At 37.5% G+C, this 27,984-nt stretch overlaps 1 protein-coding gene across 4 annotated transcripts; it reads right to left on the bottom strand.

Annotated features, from left to right (window-relative positions):
• Positions 1 to 1,248: 1,248 nt before the first annotated feature.
• LOC127453317 (serine incorporator 1-like) lies at positions 1,249 to 21,144 on the bottom strand. 4 transcript variants are annotated; one of them, XM_051719641.1, is made up of 10 exons: positions 18,335 to 18,416; positions 17,955 to 18,175; positions 17,215 to 17,402; positions 17,046 to 17,125; positions 10,143 to 10,280; positions 9,857 to 10,026; positions 9,049 to 9,139; positions 7,725 to 7,875; positions 7,106 to 7,315; positions 1,249 to 5,795 (listed from the first exon to the last, which is right to left on the bottom strand). In XM_051719641.1, the coding sequence occupies exons 2-10, from the start codon at positions 18,168 to 18,170 to the stop codon at positions 5,657 to 5,659; spliced, it is 1,383 nt and encodes a 460-aa protein (XP_051575601.1). In that variant the 5' UTR covers positions 18,171 to 18,175; positions 18,335 to 18,416; the 3' UTR covers positions 1,249 to 5,656. The 4 variants fall into 4 exon arrangements, with proteins under 4 accessions (XP_051575601.1, XP_051575603.1, XP_051575604.1 ...); XM_051719643.1 differs by having other exon boundaries at positions 1,250 to 5,795; positions 18,014 to 18,175; XM_051719644.1 differs by having other exon boundaries at positions 1,250 to 5,795; positions 17,215 to 17,269; positions 18,014 to 18,175.
• Positions 21,145 to 27,984: the final 6,840 nt, after the last annotated feature.

Here is a 27,984-nt window from a genome sequence, read left to right as displayed (position 1 = left end):
TGGGAAGCTTTATCTCTACAAACACACATTAGCTTTCAGCCTTTATTAATCAGAATCAGTGTCATCATTGCTCTCCTCATTGGCCGCTAGCATCACTGAAATATAGCCATAGAGAGGCACTTCTTTACCTCTATCCATCTTTAGTTAATTAGTGGTGCATGCTACTAAAGCAAGTATTTTTTTACTATTACTTATGCTTAGGGGTTTTTGGGTTTTTATCAAAACTCTTTAAAGTGCTGTAAGTGATTTTTTTTTTTTTTTTTTTTGTATGCATAACACATAATCCCAATTACCTGACAGATACAGTATCAGTCAAAATAGGTGAAATAGATGTCTTAAAAAAAACCCACACCTGTTATGGTGACAGCCCTAGGCTCTGTGAATTGCTAAGAGTCAGAGAAGTGGCCTGCCCTGTATTAGAAATGCCTTCTGCATGTCAGTGATTTTGCATGTTCAGGTTTGATGAAAATGAGTTTAGAGGTTAGGGTTTTGGAGAGAGGATGTGTGGATGAAAGGATGGGGGCAATCTAATTCAGTGGAGGAATTGGAGTCTGGAGGAAGTTGTCAAAATGGCTGAAATCAATTACATCACCATTAAGTATTAAACTTTGGCATGTTACTCATACCCATTTGTGCTACAGAAATGAATGATACTTCAAAAAGTGCAGGTTGTTGAAGGGACATGTGCCATTACTTTTCTGAGACATCAGACTTAATGGTTTTGCCTTGTGGACAATAAAATGAGTGAAAAATCTTTCAGATTTACATCAAAGGAGGGAGACATCTTGCAACCACCTAGAACACCCTAGCAACTTTCCAACAACCACTCAGAACATCTTAGCAATTCCATAGAAACCCACTTGCAACCACCTACATCACTCTAGCATAGGGTGACAAGATATTCTGGTTTATGTGGGACAGTCCCGGTTTCATGGTGTGGTGTCCCGACAATTCTCTAAAACAATTTATTTATCTTCCGATTTCAGCTGTTATGGATCTATCTGTCTGTCGGACTGTCTATCGTATATTTATCAGAGCTTCACAATAAAACAAACCTGGAGAAACCTGAGCTTTATATAACCCACAGATGTCTAATCACACATTTGAAGCTTTAGGGACATCACAAAGGGCCAAGAATTCCAAATGTCATTGTTACTGTAACGACGTAATTAGAGGAGGCACAGATGACAGTGTGTGCATGCGTGAGCAGGGTCGATATAATCAATGAGCAAAATAAAACTTCAGATGAGAATATGTTCATCCTCCTCTTTACAAAAATCAAACAGCATGAGAAGGCATGAACAGTTTGGCCCTATTAACAAAATAATTCCGGATACAGTACATTTCTATGTATTATTATGTGAAGGCATAATCTTGATTTATTTATGAAAAATTCAATCTCATTTACAGACATCAATAGGCCTATTTAACTCACAAACCACAACAATGGTGTCAACCAAACACATCTTAAGTATAATACAAGTTCTCAATAATCACCACATGACAAATAACTGAAAGTGACAGCAAATTAAAAATAGCTAGTACACAGTAATCTCCATAATTTATTCATGCCCCAGTGCATTGCTGAGAACTAGTAGCACATCCTTACTATTCAGATTCCACACCTTTCTAAGAATGCTAATGTTTGACAGAAATACAGAAAATAAGTCATGAAAAAGATTACTTTGGGTTTATTTGAGACATTGATGCATTTTCTGTTTAACGCACGTTTTTGATGGAAGTTTTTGGTGTCAAAAACATAAGGCTTAAGTTCCTTTGTGTGTCCCGATGTCTTGTCTTTGTCATCTGGTCACCCTACCCTAGCATCATGGCGTAAAATTTTTCATGGGCAAGCAATGCACACTGTCAGTAGAAAATGTAAAAATCTTGTTTAAGGTTTGAGGTTGTAGGGATCAATGAAGCATTCACTAAGGAGCGACGAAAAAAATATTACATAGAATTTGCAAACACAGAAAAGTTTTATTTATAGGGTTGAGATCGTGGGACACTTTCACTAGGAATGGCATTAAATATCAATTGGTAACTGTCATAAATGTTTTAGAGTCCTCCATTCAATATTTAAACTTCAATGCACTCATATATCCCCATTAAATATCACTTTTCCTGACAACATAAGGTAAATAAAGAACTGCTGTACTCTCCACATAGACTCATGGGTCTGCAGAATGCCCACCTGAATCAAAAGGAAAACCACAGGGTTAAAATATAAGAGTAGTGGAACCCTGCTCTTCCAGAAACAGACCTCAGCTGTCCTTCTCGTGCACTAGTTGCATAAGTGTGCATAAACATATCAACACTAGCAAAACACAATTGCATAAGCAATGGTTATCTATGCTTAGTCAAGCTGCCAACTGATAAACCGCACATTTGAGAAGAGGTGCCTTATTTGCCGGGCCCAAAACACTTAACGCTCAATACCTTCTGTGTACGCCAGCCACTCAAAACATCTCCAGCATTCAGAGGAAAGAACACGTTACCATTTAGTACCTTCTCAAAGAATCTAGGCTTGTGTTTCATAGTTTGCTCTGGCAAAGGTTTTTTTTTTTTTTTTTTGTGCTTCACTGGACAGCCAAAAACTACACAGTTGTGAGTGTGATAATTTCTTGTAGCTGGAAAAGAGTTTTATGGTCAGAGAGGCCAGTTTGGGGCATCAAGACTAAATTGGGTAAACGAAAGAAGCCTAAGTACTTACTTAGCAAGAGAAAAAGAAATAAAAAGAGGGGAGAAAATCAGTCCAGAAATCTTCTAAAAACAGTGCCTAAATGGGACTTGTACACAAACTACTGCTGGCAAAAACAACTGTGAATAGTTTGAATGCTATTGAAAAGTTGAATCAATATCTGAAGTCAATCATTGATGTCAGATATAATCTTTTACAATGATAACTACTGATATGTTATTGCATAACTGGGGTATTATCAAATACTAAAAGGGTCCACTGCTTGACCAGTGATGGCCATCAATATCTGGCAAAGAATATTCACATTGACATTAGAGACAGCATCAGCATCACATCAGTTCCATCTGGTGGACAGATGGCAAATAAAAATCTATCTTTACACTTATTCCAGGACTCGACTTATAAAAAATTTCAGAAAACAAAAAACCGACATGCACATGTGACTCGTTTTGATGTGATTGCACATACTTCGATCACAAGGCCTTCTATTTTGGTGCTAAATTGGGAGTCAAATCAATATATAAATCACAATTTGTAAAAACTGACTGTGATAAACCAACCCATTACATCAGTTTATTGAAATATATAGTATACAGCATTAGCACAGATTAACACCAGATCATTGTATATTATTTCCACAGAGACAACGTGCAATAGCAATTGTCCATGGTGTGAAAACAAATATGAAATGTTACAATTACAAAAAAGCAAAGGCACTTAACAGGTCTGAATAAACCTGGTCACTTTTGATAGATCATAGAAAGGCACATGAATTTTCAACAGAATTACAAATCTTACATGTTGCTCCTAATAATGAACCGTCATGCTTGTGTTAATTCATTATTTTGGGAAAATGCAGAATATATACAATAACAATATACTTCACAATCAGTTTCTTTCAGTCACAAGCATAGCATGGTTTCATACAGGCAAGTGTTCACAATACTAAATGACTTGAAGCAAATACATCCACAATACTTAAGAGTCATGAAATTTGATAACTTCATATTTCATAACAGGTGTTTAGCAATGGGACAGTAATCTTCAAAAAGAAACCTAAACTGATGTTTTTGCCACTTTTTTAAAAATGATAACTTTTTACAATTTAGTCCAGCATGTGCTTACAAGAAACAAATTAGTTAATTTACAGAAATCTTTAGATAAAAAAAAAAAAAAAAAAAAGAATCACTGACAATGGAAGAATTAAGTCTTTACTCAGAAATGCTATCTACCCATTAAACACATCAATCATCAATAGCCAGCCCTGAAATGTACATTTATATACAAGTGTTATTTCAAGGAACGGTTTTGCACACTAAATGACTAAATCACTTACACGTGCACTCGTACACACACACACACGCATGCACACCTGCTGAATGACACTCAAGATATTTTAAGATGTGCCTCTGATGGATTGGCAGCACCATAATGTGTATTATTAGGATCAGTGATATATATTACAGCATAGTCTGTTTTCATGGCAGTGGGAGCAGCAGAGGGGGAGTCCCAGGCCAGAGTGTGAAATCTCAAGGTGCTGCATGATGTACTTTACTGTACTAGGGAAGGGTGTGTCGGACTGAGCTTATCTCCTGGACACACAATTTCTATGGGGCTGCACGGAGGGCCTGGAGTGAAAACAGCCCGTTTAAGCCCCACGGTGCACATGGGCTACCCACAGCCCAGCTTCCCTGCTGACATTGCTTAAGAACAAAGTGCATAATCATAGTGAAATTTCATAGTATTTAATATTGATAATAGATTGTGTAAAATATATTGAAGACCCTGATGTTGATATTGTATCACTGTAAAAAGGATTTCCCCTTCAGGTAGAGCAGGTTTCTAGCTGCAGTAACATGCATATTTGTATTCGTGGCAAGGACCACAAAGTTGAAGGTCTGTAGGACAGTTATTGAGCTTACGTGTTGCATTGGAAATGTGTGGCCTCAGGTTTGAGTAGCTTACAATTCTTAAACACACATGTACAAGTAGTGCTGTTACCTTAATTTAATAAATATAAACTAGCAATATTGACTTTATAAAACACATTAATAGCCATATTGATTTTGATATTAAAGCAAACTCTTTAAAAAAAAAAAAAAAAAGAAGGGATAGATCACCAAAATAAATAAATCTGTCATCACTTACTCACCCTTATGTTGTTTCTAACCTGAATGGCTTTGTTTATTCTGTTTAACACAAATGGAGATGTTAGGCAGTATGCTAGTCTCAATCACCATTCACTTTCATTGCATCTTTTCCCATTCAGTAAGAGTGAATGGTGATGGAGGCTGTAATTCAGAAGAAAGTCAGTCAATGGGTTTGGAACAACATGAGGGTGAATTAATGATGACAAAATTTACAATTTTTGGGTGAACAATCCCTTTAATAGCCATGAGTAGTGAAATTCAATGGGCATGAATGAATCTATACGGACACCACAGTAGAAGCTACATACTAATCTAATCTATTTTAATTATTTATCTCATTTATTTATCATATGTGGGTACACAGCAGCAGCAGCATGCACACACACTCACACACGCTATGCTAGAGTGTGAACATTATGCATTAAACGAAGTAAAAAAGGAACTCTTCACACTAATGGTGAATAGCAACTTTTTGCACAACAGTAATCCTCACGTGTCGTGGCAATTTACTGAACAACTGAAACAATGACTTGTCATTTTTTGATTTTTTAAATACTTGTCATGGCATCATGCATGCAATTTTAAACTTGCAACTACCTTACAGCCCTATAAATGTCATCAACAGTGATATGACCAGATCTAATACAGATTAATACAGATCTAATACATCACTGGTGATGATGAATTGCTTAACATTTTGTAAGTTAGTAGTTTTGAAATGTTTTTTTAATATTTCTAACTCACACATACCCACACACAGACACACATGGCTGTGAAAGTGTGAGACAGTCTCGCCCTTTCCAACTCAGTTGAAGTCACGGTTGGGGAAAATAAGAGGAGCCACAAGGGTCCACATGTAGAGGGCCAGACTCAGCCAGCTGGAGCAGATCTTAACCCACACCGCAGGCATAGTGCTCTGCATGGCCTGAGTGGTGGTGTCAGGCCTGAAGGTCAATGAGAGAGAAGAGCAGAAGAGAGAAATAAGAATTTAGCTGGTTTACAATACCAAAAGTATCTCAAACCCTGGATGAACAAGAATCTTCATTTTGACCAATAACCAGTCTATCCACCATGTATTGCCAAGATTACTTTTTACAAAACACAAATGTATAAAAATAAGTAATAAACACAGCCCTCTACATAGCGAGTAAATCACTCACATATGTGACTAAAATATGTCTAATATTTGCCAATGGCAAGTAAATATTAAGATTTCACTCGCCAGTTGTGTAGTGGCGAAGCACCGAAATCCATTTACTGAATAAGAAGCTGGCTAATATGAAGCTGGATTCAGCCTAGTCTTTTACAGTGTTGTGTCTTGTGACGTGAGCTGTTGGAAGGTAAAAGTGCTGCAAAACTCAAGAGCTTGTAGATTTAAATTTGAGAACGTGTACAATAAATATTTGTACAAGCAAGTCAATACTTTTTATGCACATAAAAGTTTTCTTTTGGCTCGTTCCATGTATTTTGTATCCAAAGACGAGATCCACACACTTGTGTAAATAACAATCCTTTCAGTTATTTACAGTCAACTGGTGATCTTGGTTTACCTCATGGATGAGGTAAAAACTACTGTAACTTCTCTCTCGTTAATGTGTGCAGCACTCATTCAACTGTAAACACTTGCTTGACGAGCAGCCATTCCCTTAAAGAGACAGTAGTCTCTTTAGTGCTTGTTATACGTATCAATGTAAACTCAATGTATATCACACAAGTGCATATAAAAATATTCAACAAAATGTAGTAATGTAGCAAGTGTAATAATGTGTAAATGTATGTGTTTTATGTCAAGATTTAAATTTAATGGTGAAGTATGTTATTTCTGCATAACAAGCGTCGCCAAACGGAATGGCAAATATAACTAGAATTTTCTAAAGAAAATGTGAGCAGCGTTTGCTCTTGTAAAAGACATTGCCAGGATGCTAAGATGTTGTATGTGCTTGGTAGGGTGTTGCTATGCAGTTGCTTTGATGTTCTCAGTGGGCTTTAGCATGTTGCTTTGTGGTTTACTAGGGTGTTCTGTGTGGATACTAGTGGTTGCCCCCAAGTTTTTTGAAATTCTGACCATTAGATATAGCATGGGACCCCGCTTCAATAAAAGTCTACATAATTTTATTCACCTGTCTTATCTCCCAGGCAAAAGTTTGCAAAAATAGTCTGATTTACACTCTCCAACTTTGCTCCTTCTGCTGTACTGAACCAACACTTTTCATAAGTCACTCCAGAAGCAAAGAGTGAAAGAGTGATCACTTACTTGTACCAGTTAGTGAGAGTCATCATGATATAGAGAGAGGCCAGGAAGAGGTGGAAGTGGAAAAAAGAATAGCTGTAAGTGACGCCTTCCTCCTCGTTATCCACGACACGCCGCAGGCCATCCTCGCCCACCTCCTCCCCTCCCCCAGAACCCTTCCCCTCCTCTGTCTGCATCAGCCTGTTCACCTGAGCGTTACTGGATGAACGGATACTGGACAAAGAAACAATAATTCTTTCAAATCAGCTTAACAGACACCAGCACACAGATGACATTATATACGGGTAAGTGCTTCACTTGGATCTGAGTACCTTTCTTTTAATGGGTGATGAGCAAGAATTTAGTCTAGAGTTCCAAGGGTGAGGGAGAGGGCCCTTTGGATGGGCTACAGGTGTCAACACCTGACAGCACCAATCAATCTATGCCAATAGGCAGCTAGCTGTGGCTGCCAAATTGTTGTGTAAGCATGGAAAACACCAGTTAACTACAGTGGCTGATGTGAAAAGGTGCTTGAGATGGTCTTTTCCAATACATTTTGAGAGCACATGCTCAACAAGATTGAAAGGGGTCAAGTACACAAATCAAAAATCTTATACAAAAACTTTTCTTTGTCTTAATCTACCTGGCATAAAAAGTGCAAAAGAGAAAGATGATCAACCCCACAATGCCTTGAGCATCCCACCATTGTACCATCCCAGGGGAGCTGGTGGGCGTGGCCTCCGCTGTGCTGACATTGGACACCAGGCTGAGCAGACTAGGATTACACTCCCGGTCTAAAAACAGAACCACGCAAATAAACAGTTAAATAACGAAATCAACTGAAGCATTGTGAACACGTTGAAACACAATTAATCAGACACTAAAGTGACACATTGAGGTACTACATCGCTACTCAGACTTGCAAATAAACCATCTAGTGGTCAACTAATCGCACTTTCAAAGATTCTAGCTTGTTAAAGGGATAGTTCAACCAAAAATGACAATTCTCTCATCATTTACTCACCCTAATGCCATACCAGAGGGGTATGGCTTTTGTTCTTCTGCTGAACACAAACAAAGATTTTTAGAAGAATACTTTAGCTTTGTTGGCCCATTAAATGCAAGTCAACAGGGCTCAAAACTTTCAAGCTCAAAAAAAGCACAAAGGCTGCATAACAGTAATCCATATGACTCCAGTGGTTAAATCTATGCCTTCAGAAGTGATATGATAGGTGCTGTTGAGAAACAGGTCAATATTGAAGTCCTTTTTTACTATAAATTCTCATCCCTGCCAAGTAGGTGGCGATATACATGAAGAATGCGAATCGCCAAAAACAAAAGAATAGGAACTCCTCGGGGAGAAGGGCACTTAGGAGGGCTGTTTGAAATGTGAGATTTATAGTTAAAAAATTAGGACTTATAAATGTATCAATTTCTCACCCACACCTTTCATATGACTACTGAAGACATGGATTTAACCACTGGAGTCATATGCATTACTTTTATGTGGTCTTTTTGTGCTTTTTTTTAGCTTAAAATTTTTGGACCCTGTTGATTTGCATTGTGTGGACCTACAGAGCTGAGATATTCCTCTAAAAATCATTGTTTGCATTCTGCAAAAGAATGAAAGTCATGCACATCTGGGATGCATGAGGCTGAGTAAATAATGAGAGAATTTTCATCTTTGGGTGAACCATTCCATTAATATAGGATCAAATACTGGACCATAACATTATGTGGGGAGAGTGGGGTAAATATGTGCACTGGATTCTAGTAGGTAATATGGCTTTATTCAGTAACAAGCAACTGGAGGCTATAAAGGTTGAGCATTCGTTTGTATGCCACAAAACTCACCAACAACTGATCAGCCTGAGTAAGACCAAAACAAAAGTTAATGAAATAAAATTAAAAAAAAAAGACCAAAGTCAGACAGTAAATATTTTTAGAGACTTGTTTTCATGACTTACTTGGATTATTGGTCATAGCAGACCAGGTGACGTACATAGTATATAAAGTGATAAGAGAGGATTGAAGCAGACCAGACTGTGGTGAAACATCCTGCAGACACAAGACAAATGAATACAATACACAATTTGTAAAAGAAAAACACAATATGTTGTCCACCTTAAGAAAGATTGTGTGAAACTATTGATAACTCATTTTTCTAATGGCTAGCACAGCAAAGAGGGCTTGTCTATTGTGGCAGTCCAGCATTGATATTCTTTTTGCAAAGAAACAAACAAAGAAGTATGCTTAAAAAGACAAAAGCTAGATACTAACAGAGGCCAGGCAAAGGAAGAGAACAACAGATGACCTTCAGAACATCAGAGCCCTTGTTTCCTTATGCACATTATAAATCAGCATTCATGTCTGTTAGGATTTATGTGCGCAGGCAATTCCATATTCATGCACAGCTAGTAAAAGCAGATTTGTCAGTTCCTGTTTACTGCTCCATGTGCAAGGTCTTAAAGGAATAGTTCACCCAAACAATTCTGTCATCATTTACTCACCTTCATGTGTTTCAAACCCCATATTACTTTCTTTTTTTGCTGAACAAAAGGAGATTTTAGGCAGAATGTTAGCCTCTGTCACTATTCACTACTTCATTGTGTGAAATGAAAAGTGAAGGTGACTAAGGATAACGTTCTATCCAACATTTGTGCTCCACACAATCATATGGAGTTGAAACAAAATGAGTGCAAGTGAAGGATGATAGAATTTTCGTTTTTGGGTGAACTCTCCCTTTAAGACCCTCTCTGCAAGGAGAAAGCTCACCTGCACTTTGGGCAGAATGGAAACCACCGATATGATGACACAAAGAATAAGGTTAAAACTGATGAAGAACTTGTGTTCGGCACAGTTGTCGGGTTTAGTGTAGTACAGATAAAACAACACGATCGCAGCAAAGGCCAAGGCATAATGTAGTATAGTGAAGAACAGCAGACCTGTAGGCAGAGAACACTAGTCTCATGTTTCCTTCTCTGAAATGTATAGACTGAGACACACCTTGCAAGCCTATTGTGGTGAACAGTATATTACAGTCTACCTGCCCTGTACATACCCGAGAACCAACACTTGCTGTTGCCCTCCTCAGCATTCCTCACCCAAACCTCATTCCAGGAGTGAGCAAAGTCAATCAGGAGAATGAGCTGGATCAAGATAAACATGAAGGAGCCCACAATACCAAAGTAGAACCATACTGTGAAGGGAAAAAAAGTTAAGTTAAGCTTCAATAGAACTGGATTTGGGAGCATACAGGTTAAAGGGAGTTCACCCAAAAATGTAAATTTTCTCATCATTTACTCACCCTCATGCCATACCAGATGTTTATGACTTTCTTTCTTCTGCAGAACACAAACAAAGATTTTAGAATAATATCTCAGCTTTGTAGGTCCATACAACGCAAGTGAATGGTGATCAGATCTTTGTAGCTCCAAAAATCGCATAAAGGAAACATAGATGTAATCCGTAAGACTCCAGTGGTTAAATCCATATCTTCAGAAGTGATATAATAGGTGTGGGTGAGAAACAGATATAAACAAAATATAAGGCCTTTTAAAAAAAAAGATTTTATCCCCTTTTCTCCCCAATTTGGAATGCCCAACTCCCACTACTTAGTAGGTCCTCGTGGTGGCATGGTTACTCACCTCAATCCGGGTGGTGGAGGACAATTCTCAGTTGCCTCTGCTTCTGAGACCATCAATCCATGCATCTTATCATGTGGCTCATTGTGCATGACACCGTGGAGACTCCCAGCATGTGGAGGCTCATGCTACTCTCCGAGATCCACGCACAACTTACCACGCGCCCCACTGAGAACAAGAAGCACTAATCGCAACCACGAGGAGGTTACCCCATGCGACTCTACCCTCCTTAGCAACCGGGCCAATCTGGTTGCTTAGGAGACCTGGCTGGAGTCACTCAGCACACCCTGGACTCGAACTCTGACTCCAGGGGTGGTAGTCAGCGTCAATACTCACTTAGCTACCCAGGCCCCCATAAGGCCTTTTTTTACTTTAAATCTCCACTTTCCCTTTTACATCTGAAAGTCACATGTTGTTCCTGTTTAATTTCACTTTCACATCTCAAATTGAAATTTAAAGTAGAGATTTAGAGTAAAAAAAGACTTAAATATTGTTCTGTTTCTCAGACACACCAATTCGATTGCTTCTGAAGATATGGATTTAAACACTAGAGTCATATGTATTACTTTTATGTTTCCTTTATGTGATTTTTGGAGCTACAAATGTCTGATCACCATTCACTTGCATTGTATGACCTACAGAGCTGAGATATTTTTTCTAAAAATCTTTGTTTGTGTTCTGCTGAAGAAAAAGTCATTCACATCTGGGATGGCATGAGGATGAGTAAATGATGAATTTTCATTTTTGGGTGAACTATCCCTTTAAGTGTGCTCTGTACTTTTCTTCAAAAGGCTACTTTCCATGAAGCAATCATATACTGATAGATAAAAGTCCTGCCTTAAGTTATTTTCTGCTGAATATGTCATACTTAGAAATTTGTCAAATTTCGGAAGTTAAATGTATTTCAAATGCTGTTTCATGTTGCCTTTTACTACTAGGGTATATTATAGTTTGCTATTGATAAAAACATCCGCTGTGAAAAGTAACCAATTGAGACATTGACTATTAGTTTTTAAAGTGGCATTAACTTCAATACATTGTATTCAGAAACTGAATATTAAGAATGTTCAGAATCACATTATAGAGTTGTGCTCAAAAGTTTGCATACCCTTGGAGAATTGGTAATATATGTACCATTTTTAAAGAAAACATGAGTGAGCAGGCAAAACACATTTCTTTTATTTCTTATGGGATTCATACTCAACTGTAGGTTATAACAGAATGGCACAATCATAAAACAAAACATGGCAACAAAGGAAAAAATGAAATGACCCCTGTTCAAAAGTCTGCATACCCTTAGTTCTTAATACTGTGTATTGCCCCCTTTAGCATCAATGACAGTGTGCAGTCTTTTGTAATAGTTGTCTGTGAGGCCCCAAATTCTTGCAGGTGGTATAGCTGCCCATTCGTCTTGGCAAAATGCCTCCAGGTCATGCAAAGTCTTTGGTCGTCTTGCATGAACCGCAGGTTTGAGATCTCCCCAGAGTGGCTTGATGATATTAAGGTCAGGAGACTGCGATGGCCACTCCAGAACCTTCACCTTTTTCTGCTGTAACCACTTGAGGGTCAACTTGGCCTGGTGCTTAGGGTCACTGTTGTGCTGGAAAGTCCAAGAGCGTCCCATGCGCAGCTTTCGTGCAGAAGAATGCAAATTGTCTGCCAGTATTTTCTGATAACATGTTGCATTCATCTTGCCATAAATTTTCACAAGATTCCCCGTGCCTTTAGAGCTCACACCCCCCCAAAACATCAGTGAGCCACCACCATACTTCACAGTGGGGATGGTATTCTTTTCACTATAGGCCTTGTTGACCCCTCTCCAAACATAGCGCTTATGGTTGTGACCATAAAGCTCTATTTTGGTCTCGTCACTCCAAATTACAGTGTGCCAGAAGCTGTGAGGCAGGTCAAGGTGTTGTCGGGCATATTGTAACTGGGCTTTTTTGTGGCATTGGCACAGTAGGCACAGTAAAGGCTTCTTTCTGGCAACTCGACCATGCAGCTCATTTTTGTTTAAGTATCGTTGTATTGTGCTCCTTGAAACAACCACACCGTCTTTTTCCAGAGCAGCCTGTATTTCTCCTGAGGTTACCTGTGGGTTTTTCTTTGTATCCTGAACAATTCTTCTGGCAGTTGTGGCTGAAATCTTTCTTGGTCTACCTGACCGTGGCTTGGTATCAAGAGATCCCTGAATTTTCCACTTCATAATAAGTGACTGAACAGTACTGACTGGCATTTTCAAGGCTTTGGATATCTTTTAATATCCTTTTCCATCTTTATAAAGTTCCATTACCTTGTTACGCAGGTCTTTTGACAGTTCTTTTCTGCTCCCCATGGCTTAGTATTAGGGCTGCACCTAATGATTATTTTTTTTATCGATTAATCTAACGATTATTTTTTTCCGATTAGTCGATTAATCTAACGACTAATTTTCTGATTATTCTAAAGATTTTTTTATAATTATTACTTGATTAATATAACAATTAATTAACCCAAAATAAATATAAAAAAAAACTTGTCTCAATATTTCAATATTTTATTAAATCATCTTCTCTTAAACACAAACAAATGTACAAGAAACAAAGTGTGCACTGCAGGGCATTATTCTGCAACAAAAAACAGTGTTACTATGAATGCAAACATTAATACAGTGAAAAAGACACTCTATTAGCATTACATAAATATATATAAATATATATATATATATATATATATATATATATATATATATATATATATATATATATAAATATATATAATAAAAATTTCCAACATCCTTTTGAATGTCCATGTACTAAAATAAAATATTTGATGCCATGAGTATACCTTCGTTTACTATTACTATTATTTTGAATGGCCATGGAAAATGAAGCAATGTGATCATTTTACCTGGTCGCAAAAAGTTAATTTACCTGATGAACTTTCACCTTTTGCTGACCCTTTATGCTTCGCAGAGCTAATGTGTGCTTCTACATCACTTACACCTTTATTAACAACTGACACGTAAGTGCCGGCTTTACATGTCATACATTCTGCTTCCAACAGATCTCGACCTGGACGAAAGCATGGGAATTGTTTGTGCAAATCTTCTGTAAATTTGCACTTTCGTTTGTGCATTGTTTCCACTCAGCTGTCATTTGCTGCTGCTGTCAAGCAACTGTTTGACGCCGAACACAACAGCACTTTGCGCGTTCATGGAGAGATTGACAGGCAGGAATTTGGCCAATAGTTGCTGCAAGCTTCTTATAATTGACCAATTGGTGTGCGAGAAGGCGGGACTTACAAAGAGGGGTTAAAGCAATGCAAATATGCGCGAACACAATGAAGTATTAGACCAGATGCACATCATGACGCAACTAAAGCCGAATCCCGGACATTTTCGCAAATTTAGAAATCCCGGCCGGATGCTTTTTTAAGGTCCGAAAAAGAGGACATGTCCGGGAAAAAGAGGACGTATTGTCACCCTACGTTAGCAGCGGTGCAGAAATTACTTTTAACATGGGGGCAATGAGGAAACATTTAGAAAATCAATTTTAAGTGACTACTACTAACAGAAACACGTGTTGTAATTCTAATATGTCACGCTTGGGTGGGGACAAAAAGTAAACAGGACTTACGGTGCTGACTATCACAGCAGTACATCCACCATGAACGAACACTTGAAGCAAAAGCATCCTGGAGCGCTTTGTCAAGACGTCTTGACAAAGCGCTCCAGGATGCTTTTGCTTCAAGTGTTCGTTCATGGTGGATGTACTGCTGTGATAAGCTATTTCCAATTTGCATAGCTTACACAGCACCACATTGTTGGGTCTCTGGCTAAAATACTGCCACGCTTTAGATGACCGTATGTGAGGTTTTTTTTAGCTGCAGCTTGTTCTTCGGGGGAATCCATACTTAAACCGGGCGCTGCCATTTTAATTACTCCACTGTGACGCGCTGACACATGTTATGCAATTCGATGTCGATTACGTCGATGAATCGTCCCAGCCCTACTTAGTATCCAGCCTGCTCAGTGCATCCACGTGAGAGCTAACAAACTCATTGACTATTTATACACAGACACTAATTGCAATTTAAAAAGCCACAGGTGTGGGAAATTAACCTTTAATTGCCATTTAAACCTGTGTGTGTCACCTTGTGCGTCTGTAACAAGGCCAAACATTCAAGGGTATGTAAACTTTTGATCAGGGCCATTTGGGTGATTTATGTTATCATTATGATTTAAAAAGGAGCCAAACAACTATGTGATAATAAATGGCTTCATATGATCACTATCCTTAAATAAAATACTTTTTTTTGCATGATCAGTCATATTTTCAAAATCAATGCCAAAATTTCACAATTTCCGCCAGGTTATGCAAACTTTTGAGCACAACTGTAATATATATATATATACTTATTTATTTTTTTGCAAAAATAGTAATACATCTATTATACTAACTATATTTATAACCAAGCTTAACATGCTTCTCTTAAAGGCCGGTATTTTCATACTTGGATTCACAATGAGGCAGACTAACATCAAGATCTTGTTTGGATGTTACCCAGGATCTCTGAACAGAATGCTCTGCATCTTCGATTCAACACCATGGTAATTCTGGCTAAGCAGTAACAACAAGTTCCCATTGTTAACGTAAAATGCTATGAAAAAATAATAACATCCTATTCCACTTACAATACGGTCTTTTCCCATGCATCTAATCGCATTCAAAAAAGTCATTAAAAAGTAATTGACTTCTTCCCTGTAGAAAACTGTGTTTTCTGCATCCCATTTGACAATGGCTTACTGGAATAACATTATTGTGAACATTGCTACATTTTTAGCTAAACATTATCATCATGTTGTCACTGCTATTGCTCACATCACTAGGTGAATACACAAAAATGGAAATTGTTTCATTATGTACTGTTGAAAAAGTAAAAAAAAAAATAGTTCACCCAAAAAGGAAAATTCTCTCATCATTTACTCACCCTCATACCATCCCAAATGTTCATGACTTACTTTCTTCTGCAGAACACAAACAAAGATTTTTAGAATAATATCTCAGCTCTATAGGTTCATATAATGCAAGTAAATTGTGACCAAAACTTTGAAACATCAAAAAAGCAGATAAAACGTAGAGGTAAATAATTATTATAAAATACTGATATGTTAAAGTATGTGATATTTTTCCTTGCGATACTGTATCAATATTTGCATGCCCCAAAGATCTATATTATTTACATTTTTCCACATTAATATTATGGTGATGGGAAAACATTTTCTCTTGGCCAAATAAATCTAGGATTCAACAACAGTCTCTTAGAATGTGCAGTTATGAGGCTTTACACATAATCATCCTCCCTTACTAAAATTACAATTTTACAGTAGTAACTTTAACTGAGGTATTTTGACAAAATATTTTTTAGGTGAAATCTATTATACTTTTGTGTATTGAAAAACTGTGTTGTAATAAATAATATTTTTAAAGTGTTTTCATAAATATTATAAATTATTTTCAGAAAGACTAGCTACATTGACCGAACCAGCCTTATATGCTTATGACTTTGCATTGTACATAGATATTAGGAAATAAACTGGCCTTGTTATTTAAACTGGCACATTTATATTAATTTAACAATGCATTTGGTGATTTGGAAACAGTTCTCTTAAGTCTGATGAAGACGAATGAGAAACATTGAATGAAATATCGCAATAATATCGAATCACGACCTAAATATCAATATTATATCGTATCACCAGTTACCCTGTGATTCCCACCCGTAATAAAAGGCAGCATAAAAGTGATCCAACCACTCCAGTGGTTTAATCCATGTCTTCTAAAGTGATCCAATCTATTTTGGGTGAGAACAGACCAAAATAAAACTCTGTTTAAAATATAACTGTCAAAATCTAACTTTTTTCACTGTACATCTTGCCATTGCAGTCTCTATGCACGATCATCATTTAAGGCTCGATTACACTTCCTAGTGCTTGACGCATGTGCAGAGCGCTAAGAAGTGTAATCAAGCTTGAAATTATGATCGCCTAGGATACTGCTGATGTCAAGATTTATAGTGAAAAAAGGACATATATTTTTTTTCTGTTCACACCCAAAATCAATTAGATCGCTTCAGAAAACATTGATTAAACCACTGGAGTCTTATGGATTACTTTTATGCTGCCTTTTAAAATTGTGGTCACCATTAAAAATCTTATTTTATGTTCTGCAGAAGAAAAAAGTCATACACGTCTCGGATGGCATGAATGTGAGTAAATGATTAGATAATTTTCTTTTTTGGGTAAGCTAAATCGTTAATCTGTTTTTTATATGATGTACCATTATGAAATGTTCCATCTGGGATGAAAAAGGCTCCAACGGTGATACCAACTAGGATCAGAAACTTGAAGAACCAGAACCTGATAACAAAATAGCCACAGATGGAATCAAAATTTAAAAGTGTCTTCTTTTTTGTAGTAGAGTACATCACACAGTAAGTCAAGCCTACCCATTCTGAATGGTGGCACGAGGGTCTTTGCTGCTCCGTACACGAATCATAATAGCTGAGAAAAGGAAAAAGAAGCAAGCCATAGCAAAGCACATGCGGTAGACTGATTTGTAGCCAACAATCACGTCACAGTTCACATGGTTTTCAATCCCTGGTATTGTGGTTCCCCCTTGACAAAAGCCAGGAATCTAAAGGGACATTAAAAATGTTGTGTTATGTTAACGTTGAATTAAAGGGACACTACATAATTCTGGGCTCTCTATCAACATCTTTAGTTTAACATGAAATTGCCAGTTACTAGTGGAGGAACTTTATTTTTTTTTGCACTGCTCTTCTGCGCTGATTAATCTGATGGTTTGAGGTATGCCCATGAGATCACCATTTCCAAGTGGATCTGACAAGCTACACCAAGAATCACTGATATTAAGAAGAAAGTTATAAAAAACATATATCTGGAAATATAACTTCTGAGTAAGTAAGAAGCATATCTGCTGTGAGACCTTCTTTTCTTTGTTTATGGGCATGACATAAACATGCAAGGACAAATGACAGTAGCCTAAAAATTCCCACCAAATCGAACATAACTCTGAATGTAAGATCATTATTGTATGCTTACTGTAGTAACACAGGGTAAGGCAAGAACACATTTTTGATCAAAGATTTTTTGGTACTGGCTGGCTCAGTAAATATATTTTGTTCATATCTAATGAACAATTAAATGAGAAATTCCTGTAGTGTACCTTAAACATAACACACTCAACGCACACATGGAGTGGGTAAACATTGAAGGTGGGCCCACCTTGCGGAGCTGCGTCTCCATGCCAGGCAAGATCATTATTACAGACACCAGTGTGCCCAGCAGGAGAAAGGAGGAGAAGACCAGCCGTGTGACAGTGGAGTTGTTCGTAAAAGGACAACAGCCACAAAGAAGACATGGAGCTGAGCCACACAAACATGAGGCCTGCAACAGGGAATTGTATGACATGAATTAACCACTTCACAAAGGATGCTTCACCTATAATCTTGTAGACTTATTGCTTTAATGAAAACCTGTAATTCATTTTCAAACTTTAAAGGGAGAGTTCAACCAAAAATGAAAATGATCTCATCATTTACTCACCCTCATGCCATCCCAGATGAGTATGACTGTCTTTCTTCTACAGAAAACAAACGAAGATTTTTAGCAGAATATCTCACCTCTGTAGGTCCATACAATGCAAGTGAACAGTGACCAGAACTTTGAAGGCCCAAAAAGCACATAAAGGCAGCATAAAAATAATCAATAAGGCTCCACTGGTTAAATCCATCCTGTATCTTCAGAAGTAATATGTTAGGTTGGGTTGAGAATCAATATTTAAGACTTTTTTTACTATAAATTTCCTCCTTGCCCAGTAGGTGACAATATGCACTGAGAATGCGAATCGGCAAAAACAAAAGAAGAATGTGGAAGTGGAAATTTATAGTAAAAAAGGACTTTAAACTGTTTTTCACCCACACCTCTCATATTTCTTCTAAAGACATGGATTTAACCAATGGAATTCACTTTTATGCTGGATATATATACTTTTTGGACCTTCAAAGTTCTGGCCACCATTGAACAGACAAACAGAGCTGAGATATTTTTATAAAAAATATTTGTTTATGTTCTGCTGATTAAAGAAAGTCATACACATCTGGGATGGCATGAGGGTGAGTAAATTATTTTTGGGTGAACTATCCCTGTCATACACAATGCACAGAAAAGCATTCAAACTTTAAAGGAACATTCCAGGTTCAATACAAGTTAAAATCAAACAAAAGCATATGTGGCTCAATGTTAATTAGCATAAAAATTATTTTGACTTGTCCATCCTTGTCCAGCAAAAATCGAGGTTAGCGTGAGCCACTTATAATGGAAGTGAATGGGGCCAATTTTTGTTGGGTTAAAAGGTAGAAATGTGAAGCTTATTGTTTTGTAAAAGCACTTACATTAAATCTTCTGTTGAAAGTCATGTATTATTTGAGCTGTAAAGCTGTTTAAATTATCATTTTTACAGTCCTTTTAGGGTTTGTTGACATTACAGTGTCATGACAACAAAGCTTTAAATTGGCTATAACTTTACAAAGAAAAGGTTAGTAAGTGATTTTATCACACTAAAATCATGTTAAAGCATATTGCTTATGTCTTGTTGCTATACTTTTGAAGCAGTGAGTATTTTAACATTCAAAAATTTGCCCCCATTCACTTCCATTGAAAGTGCCTCACTGTAACCCACATTTTTGCTTATTTTAAAGAAAAGGAGGGACAAGTCGAAATTAATTTTTGTGATAATCAACATGATGCCACAAATGCTGTCGACTGACCTTAACTTGGACTGAACCCAGAATAGTCCTTTAATCCATACGTAACATCTACACTACAGAGTACATGCAAATAAATTCCAATCACTTAAATGACATTAGGCTTTGATCAAATAAATGCATAATTGGCTGTTGTGATCTCAGATTATGTTCTTCATGACTATATTTAAGACTTGATGATGCCCTAGTTAATAATAATAATAATAATAATAATAATAAACAATCTATAAAAACCTTCTCAAGGAAGAAAGATTTGCTGTAAAAGCATGAAAGAGAAAATCACTGCTAAAGACTTTGACCTCCATAAAATCAGTCACACTTATCGCATACTGCCTAAAATTAAAATCAACACAACTTGCTGTTACTCATGCTAGGAGTGGTAGTTCATCTGAAACTTACTCAAGAGCAGAGTAACAGGAAAGGCATCTCTAATGTTGTCAAGTTTTCATAAACCTATTAGAAGAACTCGCAATAAAAGAGGTGAAAACCTAAGCATAACCAAAAATAACTCGGTCACCCATTTCAGATTTCTCAAAAACCACCTGGCTGGATGATTGTTCAAACTAATGGAAGACTGTATTAGAACAGATAAAAAGTGCAAATTATAAATGCCAAATCAAAAACATCCTGGTGGGCTTTGTGGGATCATATTTCAATATAAATGTCCGATTTCAACTAAAAGTAGCCTTTTTAATTTTTATGCATGTAGCTATTTCTTTTACCAGGTATCCGTTTGTTACAGTATGTAACCTATAGACATGAAGTTCAGCTCACATTTTAGGTTAAACCAATACAAATAAATAAAAAAAAGGTTTTTTAACTACACCTTAGGGCTTTCCCTTTCACACATTTAGTAAAATAAATTCTTAATGCGTATGTTTCAACAGAGGATATATTTGATAATGGCTGGGAACTTTAGAACAACTGAATCATAACTACTATTCTCATTTAAAACTGTCTCTCTAAACACGTGTAACCAGGTGGATTATATTCTCTGTGGCCCACATTTGATCTATGAGATGCTTCAATCCACAGGAACAGTTTTATCAGTCAACACAGAAAAAACAAAAACAAATCAGAGACGTAATTAAATAAATCAACATCTTACTAATGTTTTCATTTCTATAAATAGTTTGGTTAACCATAGTAAACCATAGTAATGTATTATGAAACTGGGCACCTGCTATTCCTCATCTCATCTCAATGCAAACGACCACACTTCAGTGTGCTGTTTTTCACCGAACTGCTCTCTGTAGCCCACACAGTGTCACATGTAAATTCAATGTAAATTTAAACGTTGTTAACATATTTTATGCCCAATGTAATACAACAGTACGTCTGATGAGTAACGTTATTTTGTCATATTTTGTGAACAACAAATTATTTAGTGACGCTGTCAGTTGCCACCTCAGATAGCTTAAATATTATATGCAGAAATTAAATTAACACTTACACAGCTCGCAAGTGAGCACAGCGCCATGCATGCCCCCATTTCTTATTAAATATTGAAATGATTCCAAACCGTAAAAGGATAAACCGACAGGTGTAAGTTGCTTCTCTTGGTCGGTCAGGTGATTCATGCGTCTGAAGCTAGAGACACAAATAGTGAACTAAACCTTTTTCATAATAAAAGCAAAGTCTAACTTGCAAATCGCAGACGCTTCAAGAAGCATTGGGTTTGATGATAAGTGTCATTCTTGTTTGTATTAAAGCCCACATGTTTGAATTAAGGAAGTTAGTTTATTAAAATGTCCCGTATACTTTTTTATTTATTTATTTATTTATTTATTTATTTGTATTTGATAAATGTTCCTGGAGAAGTCCTGGTGGCTTGGCTGGCACGTCTCAAGCTAATATTTAATAAGATATAAAATAACAACTATAAAGCCTAAAATATACTCTGTGTCTCGTTTCGAAGGCTGCGTGCTAGGTAGGACGCGTCCTTTGAAGGCTGCAGTATACTGAGCGTCCTCCTTTAAACAAGCCTCGTTTAAATGAGACGGCCTTCATAAAACAAACGGAAACGGAACGTAACACGGTTGCTATGACAGCACCCCACTCTGTAACAAGCGCGAGCGCTTTGAGTGAGAAGGGAACAAAGTCCCTTTAGAAGGGAATGTATGAGGTACATTTTAGGAGAGTTATAATGATGTAAAGAGAAAATAAAATAGATGTTACATGTGTACTTTTAGTCTAATACTTTATTTTAATTATATATTAATATAATTATACACATTATATACTCTGCACCCATCTACTGAGGTACTTCAACTTGGGAATTAACATTCCTTGAGTTTGAACATCATATTTAGGGGCAAATTGGCGTCATTTTTTTTTTTTTTTTTTTTTTTTTTAAGACATTTCCGTTGAAGCAAAGAATTGTGGGTTGTGAGTGCCCACGAAGGATACACCTGTTGCATCCTCCGAATTCCCGTGAAAGAAGGTCGCATTCGAAGGCTGTATTCGAAGTGTCCTATTCGCTTTAATGAAACGAGACAGCCTCGATGACGTATGCGGCCGACAAATGCGACCTCCGGAGCACGCATCCTTCCAAATGAGACACAGCCATAGTTTTAGATAAACTTATTTTCTTATAAATTAGGAATATTAAATGCTAAGTTTGGGCAAGTTCAAGATGGGGTAAAGGACTTAATTGACTTTTATTTTGAAACAAGAGGTCAGTATCAAATATGAAAACACTACAAAAGATGTAGGCTATACCTTAAAACCAAAACTTAACATGATTTATATATATATATATATATATCGAATTAAATAAGTATTCCTGGTTCAATACAAGTTAAGCTCAATCGACAGCATGTAGCCTTTTCTTTAAAAAAGTGAAAAAAATCTTGGTATTCATAGTGGAAGTGAATGGGAACCAATGTAAACACTAAAATACTCACTGTTTTAAAAGTACACCCACAAGATAATATGTTTTTTTCAATAGCCTAAACAATATGTTTACGTGATTTTAGTGTGATAAAATCACTTACCAACCTTTCTGTATAAAGTTAAATCCAATTTTACAACTACGTTGCCATGACAATGTAGTGCCTTAATTACGCTTTAAACAACCGTACAGCTCAAACAGGGCCGTAGCAAGGAATTCTGGGACCCCTGACTGTATATTGCTCTGGGCCCCTTTCATATGAAAATATACAGTTTAAAATTTGTTGTGGGCCCCCCTGGACCTGTGGGACCCTAGAATTGTTACCACCTTTCACCCCATTAACTACAGCCCTGAGCTACACAAGTTTTAACAGAAGAATTAATGTAAATGCTTTTATAAAATTATAAGCTTCACATTTCTGCCTTCAAACCCTTCAAAAACTGGCCCCATTCACTTCAGTTGGAGGGACAAGACTAAATTATTTTGTGGTAATCATGCCACAAATGCGCAGATAGCACAAGTACATCTCTGAGTTCATGCAAGATGTCTGTTTAAGAGCATTTCATCTATAAAGCATCAAATTTTGATTAACATCTGCTTAACATCTTTACAATATCAGATTTACAAACATTCTAAATCATAAACGTCTCAAAGACATTTGCAGAATGTCATATTGACATTCGAGAGGAAAAGTCTTGTAGACATATTGCAAATGAGCAAACAACCTAAAAAATACATCTTCAGATGTAAACACACACATCAGATAGATGTCTTGGTAATGTACGTGTGCTGTCATGGGATGATCTAAACTTGAACCCGGAATATTACTTCTGAGATTTGATTTATTCCATTGACGATATTTGTAGCAAACTGATAGCATATTTAAAGAAATTTTGATGAACTGGGTCAGTTTGTAGAGAGATTGATGAACTAGGTCAGCTATCTCACAAATTGAAGTAATTAACCTACATCTGTGTGTTTTGTTGCTGTGGCCATTGAGCCTTTATCTGATTTATGACTTGCTGAACGAGTTTGAGAAAACTGACAAGATAAGGGTTTCAGATAGGCATATGCACTATGCAGATATAAGTACATTGGCTTCTCAGTGAATGTGAATTATACAAACATACATTCAACTCCTACAAACGCAATTCTGCAACATAATACTGCTGATCATAACAGCTTCATTAGTGCTCACATTAATCATTGTATTAACATAATTATATTTATTGTTATTCCAACATAGGTGAATTTTCTTGTCTCGTTTCTATTTTATCCAGTGGCCTAATCTTTGTGTCAAAGTCTGTTTCCTCTATGTTTCCCTGGTTAGTATTCCCCGTAGTGCCGTTAAACATTAAACATAGGGGGAATGTTTCATTTTAAATGGTGCTGTTCCCCCTATGTTCCCCTTTGTCGAAGTCTGTTCCCCCTATGTTTCCCCATAGTCGAAGTCTCTTCCCCCTATGTTTCCTCATAGTCAAAGTCTGTTCCCCTTATGTTTCCCCTTTGTTAAAGTCTCTTCCCCCTATGTTTCCCCTTTGTTAAAGTCTCTTCCCCCTATGTTTCCCCATAGTCGAAGTCTCTTCCCCCTATGTTTCCACATAGTCAAAGTCTGTTCCCCTTATGTTTCCCCTTTGTTAAAGTCTATTCCCCCTATGTTTCCCCTTTGTCGAAGTCTGTTCCCCCATGTTTCCCCTTTGTCGAAGTCTGTTCCCCCTATGTTTCCCCATAGTCGAAGTCTGTTCCCCCTGTTTCCCCTTTGTTGAAGTCTGTTCCTCCTATGTTTCCCCATAGTCGAAGTCTGTTCCCCCTATGTAACCCCTTTATCGAAGTCTGTTCCCCCTATGTTTCCCCATAGTCGAAGTCTGTTCCCCCTATGTTTCCCCTTTGTCGAAGTCTGTTCCCTCTATGTTTCCCTTTTGTCGAAGTCTGTTCCCCCATGTTTCCCCTTTGTCGAAGTCTGTTCCCTCTATGTTTCCCTTTTGTCGAAGTCTGTTCCCCCATGTTTCCCCTTTGTCGAAGTCCTTTCCCCCATGTTTCCCCATAGTCGAAGTCTGTTCCTCCTATGTTTCTCCTTTGTTGAAGTCTGTTACCTCTATGTTTCCCTTTTGTCGAAGTCTGTTCCCCCATGTTTCCCCTTTGTCGAAGTCTGTTCCCCCATGTTTCCCCATAGTCGAAGTCTGTTCCCCCATGTTTCCCCTTTGTCGAAGTCTGTTCCCCCTATGTTTCCCCTTTGTTGAAGTCTGTTCCCCCTATGTTTCCCCTTTGTTGAATCTGTTCCCCCAATGTTTCCCCATAGTCGAATTCTGTTCCCCCCTTTCCCTTTGTCGAAGTCTGCTCCCCCATGTTTCCCCTTTGTCAAAGTCTGTTCCCCCTATGTTTCCCCATAGTCGAAGTCTGTTCCCCCTATGTTTCCCCTTTGTCGAAGTCTGTTCCCTCTATGTTTCCCTTTTGTCGAAGTCTGTTCCCCCTGTTTCCCCATAGTCGAAGTCTGTTCCCCTATGTTTCCCCTTTGTCGAAGTCTGTTTCCTCTATGTTTCCCCTTTGTCGAAGTCTGTTCCCCCATGTTTCCCCTTTGTCGAAGTCCATTCCCCCTATGTTTAATGTTTAACGGCACTACAGGGAACACTAACTGGCGAAACATATGGGGAACAGACTTAGACACAACACCGGCCCCACTTACCAAATTACCCTGTGTAAAAAAATTTTTTTTTTTTTTTTTTTTTTTTGAGAACGAAAAGACACAAATTTGCCCGTTTTCTCATTGGAAATAGGTAAATGTCAAAATATCACTGTACTGGTCACAAAAGCAAAGTTTGTGGGGAATAATAGCCATTTTCTATACTTTTGAGGCATAAGCAATTAGGAAATAACACTTAATACCAGGAACAAAAATTGTGTTACATTGTGTTATTAGTTAGGCCTACTAAATTTAATCCAATCAATGACACATTTGAAATCTGACTTAAATACCATAAGACCTTTGTGTTTCCTTTAAATAATTTGTACTGACATTTTAAACATGATTTAGGAAATAAATTAATTCGCTTTTATTGCAGTAGATGTGCCTCGTGTATTCTAAAACGGGGGAGCTCAAATCCCATCCCTGAAGCCCGCCTCTCTGACTTGCTGAATAACACATCAATCCTATTGGGATATTAAATAATAATTATATTGAAAGAACAAAAACAGTAAATCAATATGTTGTAAGCTTAATGTCAAGGCTATTTTGAATTATGGCAATTTATTCAGTATTCACTCTCGGTGCAGTATTGCGTCTCCCCTACGAATCATTTTTGGTACCGTCCTCTTTTCCCCTGTCAATTATACCATTGAATCACGATTGTAAACGGGAGCAGATATGGTGTCAAACCTCAGGACTGGGGCAGGTGATTTCAAAACACACCATCTGCCATAAAAAAAGGTGCAGAAGTTTATGAGTGAGTAGTTTACCGTGAAATAATCTGAATCAGTCAGGACCGTAGATAGCTCTCTACACCGCTGGTAAGTTCTCGCCTCTTCCGTTCGAGCTTAATCTTCTATCATGAGTGACTGAAATTAATTCATTTTCTGACATGTTTTTATTATTAGGTTGAGACATTATTCGAGCCTTTGCATTAACTTACGTTGAAATGCATACGAGATAAATCCTAGAATGACAGATCGGAAGATTAGACATCCCTTTGTTGATTAAAATTAAATAATAATCGTAATATAATAATTAAGCAACGATTATAAATGCACTACTTGGATCATTCTCCGCAGAAACGGTTGAACTGCAGTATCTGTTGAAGACAGAACGCAGATGTAAGGCATCAGGGGACGTGTTAGCATCATAAACATGTACTCTCATGGGCTCCTGCTGCTGTCAGATCAATTTCAGCTGTTACCCCAGGGCAACTTTCACATACAGGATTAACATGACACATCGTCTGCAACAGTTTTGCTTTGATTCAGGTCCTCACTCTTTTAGTGTTGATATAGTAGAATACAGTCAATATGCATTTACTGAAATGTAGGCCTGGAATTCAAAAAAATATATGTATAAAACTCATATAACATTATACATGTAGCATTGATCTTGATCATAAGGATAAGAACAAAATGTTTAGTCTGCCATACACCAAAAAATATATTTTAAACTATAATGTTTTAAGGATACATGGTGCTCATCTGACTGTTTATAACATACTGTAGATTGATATATCAGCCAGGGCAATAAATCGGCCAATTTTTATACATTTTGAGATTATTGGCATAACTGTGCCTGCTTGGCAGATTAACATTAACCAACAGCTTTGTCAATGGATAATGCACAATTTATGTTTTTTTTAGATATTCTTAGTGAATTTCGAGTAAATAATGTGTAAAATAAATGTTAATCAAATTTCAGCATAATAAACGTAATATAATAGTAATATAATTCAACTGTATTAGCTTTTATAATATATATATATATACACACACACACACACTGTATATATATGTATATATATATATATATATATATATACACACACACAGTGCATCCGGAAATTATTCACGGCGCTTCACTTTTTCCACATTTTGTTATGTTACAGCCTTATTCCAAATGGATTAAATTCATTATTTTCCTCAATTCTACAAACAATACCCCATAATGACGACGTGAAAGAAGTTTAAATAGATAAATAAATACATAAAAAAACCACATGTACATAAGTATTCACAGCCTTTGCTCAATACCTTGTTGAAGCACCTTTGGCACCAATTACAGCCTCAAGTCTTTTTGAGTTTGATGCTACAAGCTTGGCACACCAATTTTTGGGCAGTTTCTCCCATTCTTCTTTGCAGGACCTCTCAAGCTCCATCAGGTTGGATGGGGAGCGTTGGTGCACAGCCATTTTCAGATCTCTCCAGAGATGTTCAATCGGGTTCAAGTCCGGGCTCTGGCTGGGCCACTCAAGGACATTCACAGAGTTGTCCCAGAGCCACTCCTTTGTTATCTTGGCTGTGTGCTTAGGGTCGTTGTCCTGTTGGAAGATGAACCTTCGCCCCAGTCTGAGGTCCAGAGCGCTCTGGAGCAGGTTTTCATCAAGGATGTCTCTGTACATTGCTGCATTCATCTTTCCCTCGATCCTGACTAGTCTCCCAGTTCCTGCCGCTGAAATACATCCCAACAGCATGATGCTGCCACCACCATGCTTCACTGTAGGGATGGTATTGGCCAGGTGATGAGCGGTGCCTGGTTTCTTCCAGAAATGACGCTTGCCATTCAGGCCAAAGAGTTCAATCTTTGTTTCATCAGACCAGAAAATTTTGTTTCTCATGGTCTGAGAGTCCTCCAGGCGGGCTGTCATGTGCCTTTTACTGAGGAGTGACTTCCGTCTGGCCACTCTACCATACAGGCCTGATTGGTGGAGTGCTGCAGAGATGGTTGTTCCTCTGGAAGGTTCTCCTCTCTCCACAGAGAAATGCTGGAGCTCTGTCAGAGTGACCATCGGGTTCTTGGTCACCTCCCTGACTAAGGCCCTTCTCCTCCGATCGCTCAGTTTGGC

Source organism: Myxocyprinus asiaticus, chromosome 15, assembly GCF_019703515.2.
Source record: "Myxocyprinus asiaticus isolate MX2 ecotype Aquarium Trade chromosome 15, UBuf_Myxa_2, whole genome shotgun sequence".
Taxonomy (NCBI): domain Eukaryota; kingdom Metazoa; phylum Chordata; class Actinopteri; order Cypriniformes; family Catostomidae; genus Myxocyprinus; species Myxocyprinus asiaticus.
The sequence above is the reverse complement of the archived record's forward strand: the minus strand, read 5'-3'. Positions and strand labels throughout refer to the sequence as shown.

What these genes read in the sequence shown, in the direction of transcription:
- LOC127453317 (XM_051719641.1), bottom strand. Translation starts at nt 18,170, where the DNA reads ATGTTTGTGTGGCTCAGCTCCATGTCTTCTTTGTGGCTGTTGTCCTTT. An exon ending in TTGAGTGTGTTATGTTTAAG is followed by an intron (nt 17,403 to 17,954) that starts GTACACTACAGG and finishes ATGTCCCTTTAG; the next exon opens with ATTCCTGGCTTTTGTCAAGG. An exon ending in AGATGGAACATTTCATAATG is followed by an intron (nt 10,281 to 17,045) that starts GTACATCATATA and finishes TTCCCTTCACAG; the next exon opens with TATGGTTCTACTTTGGTATT.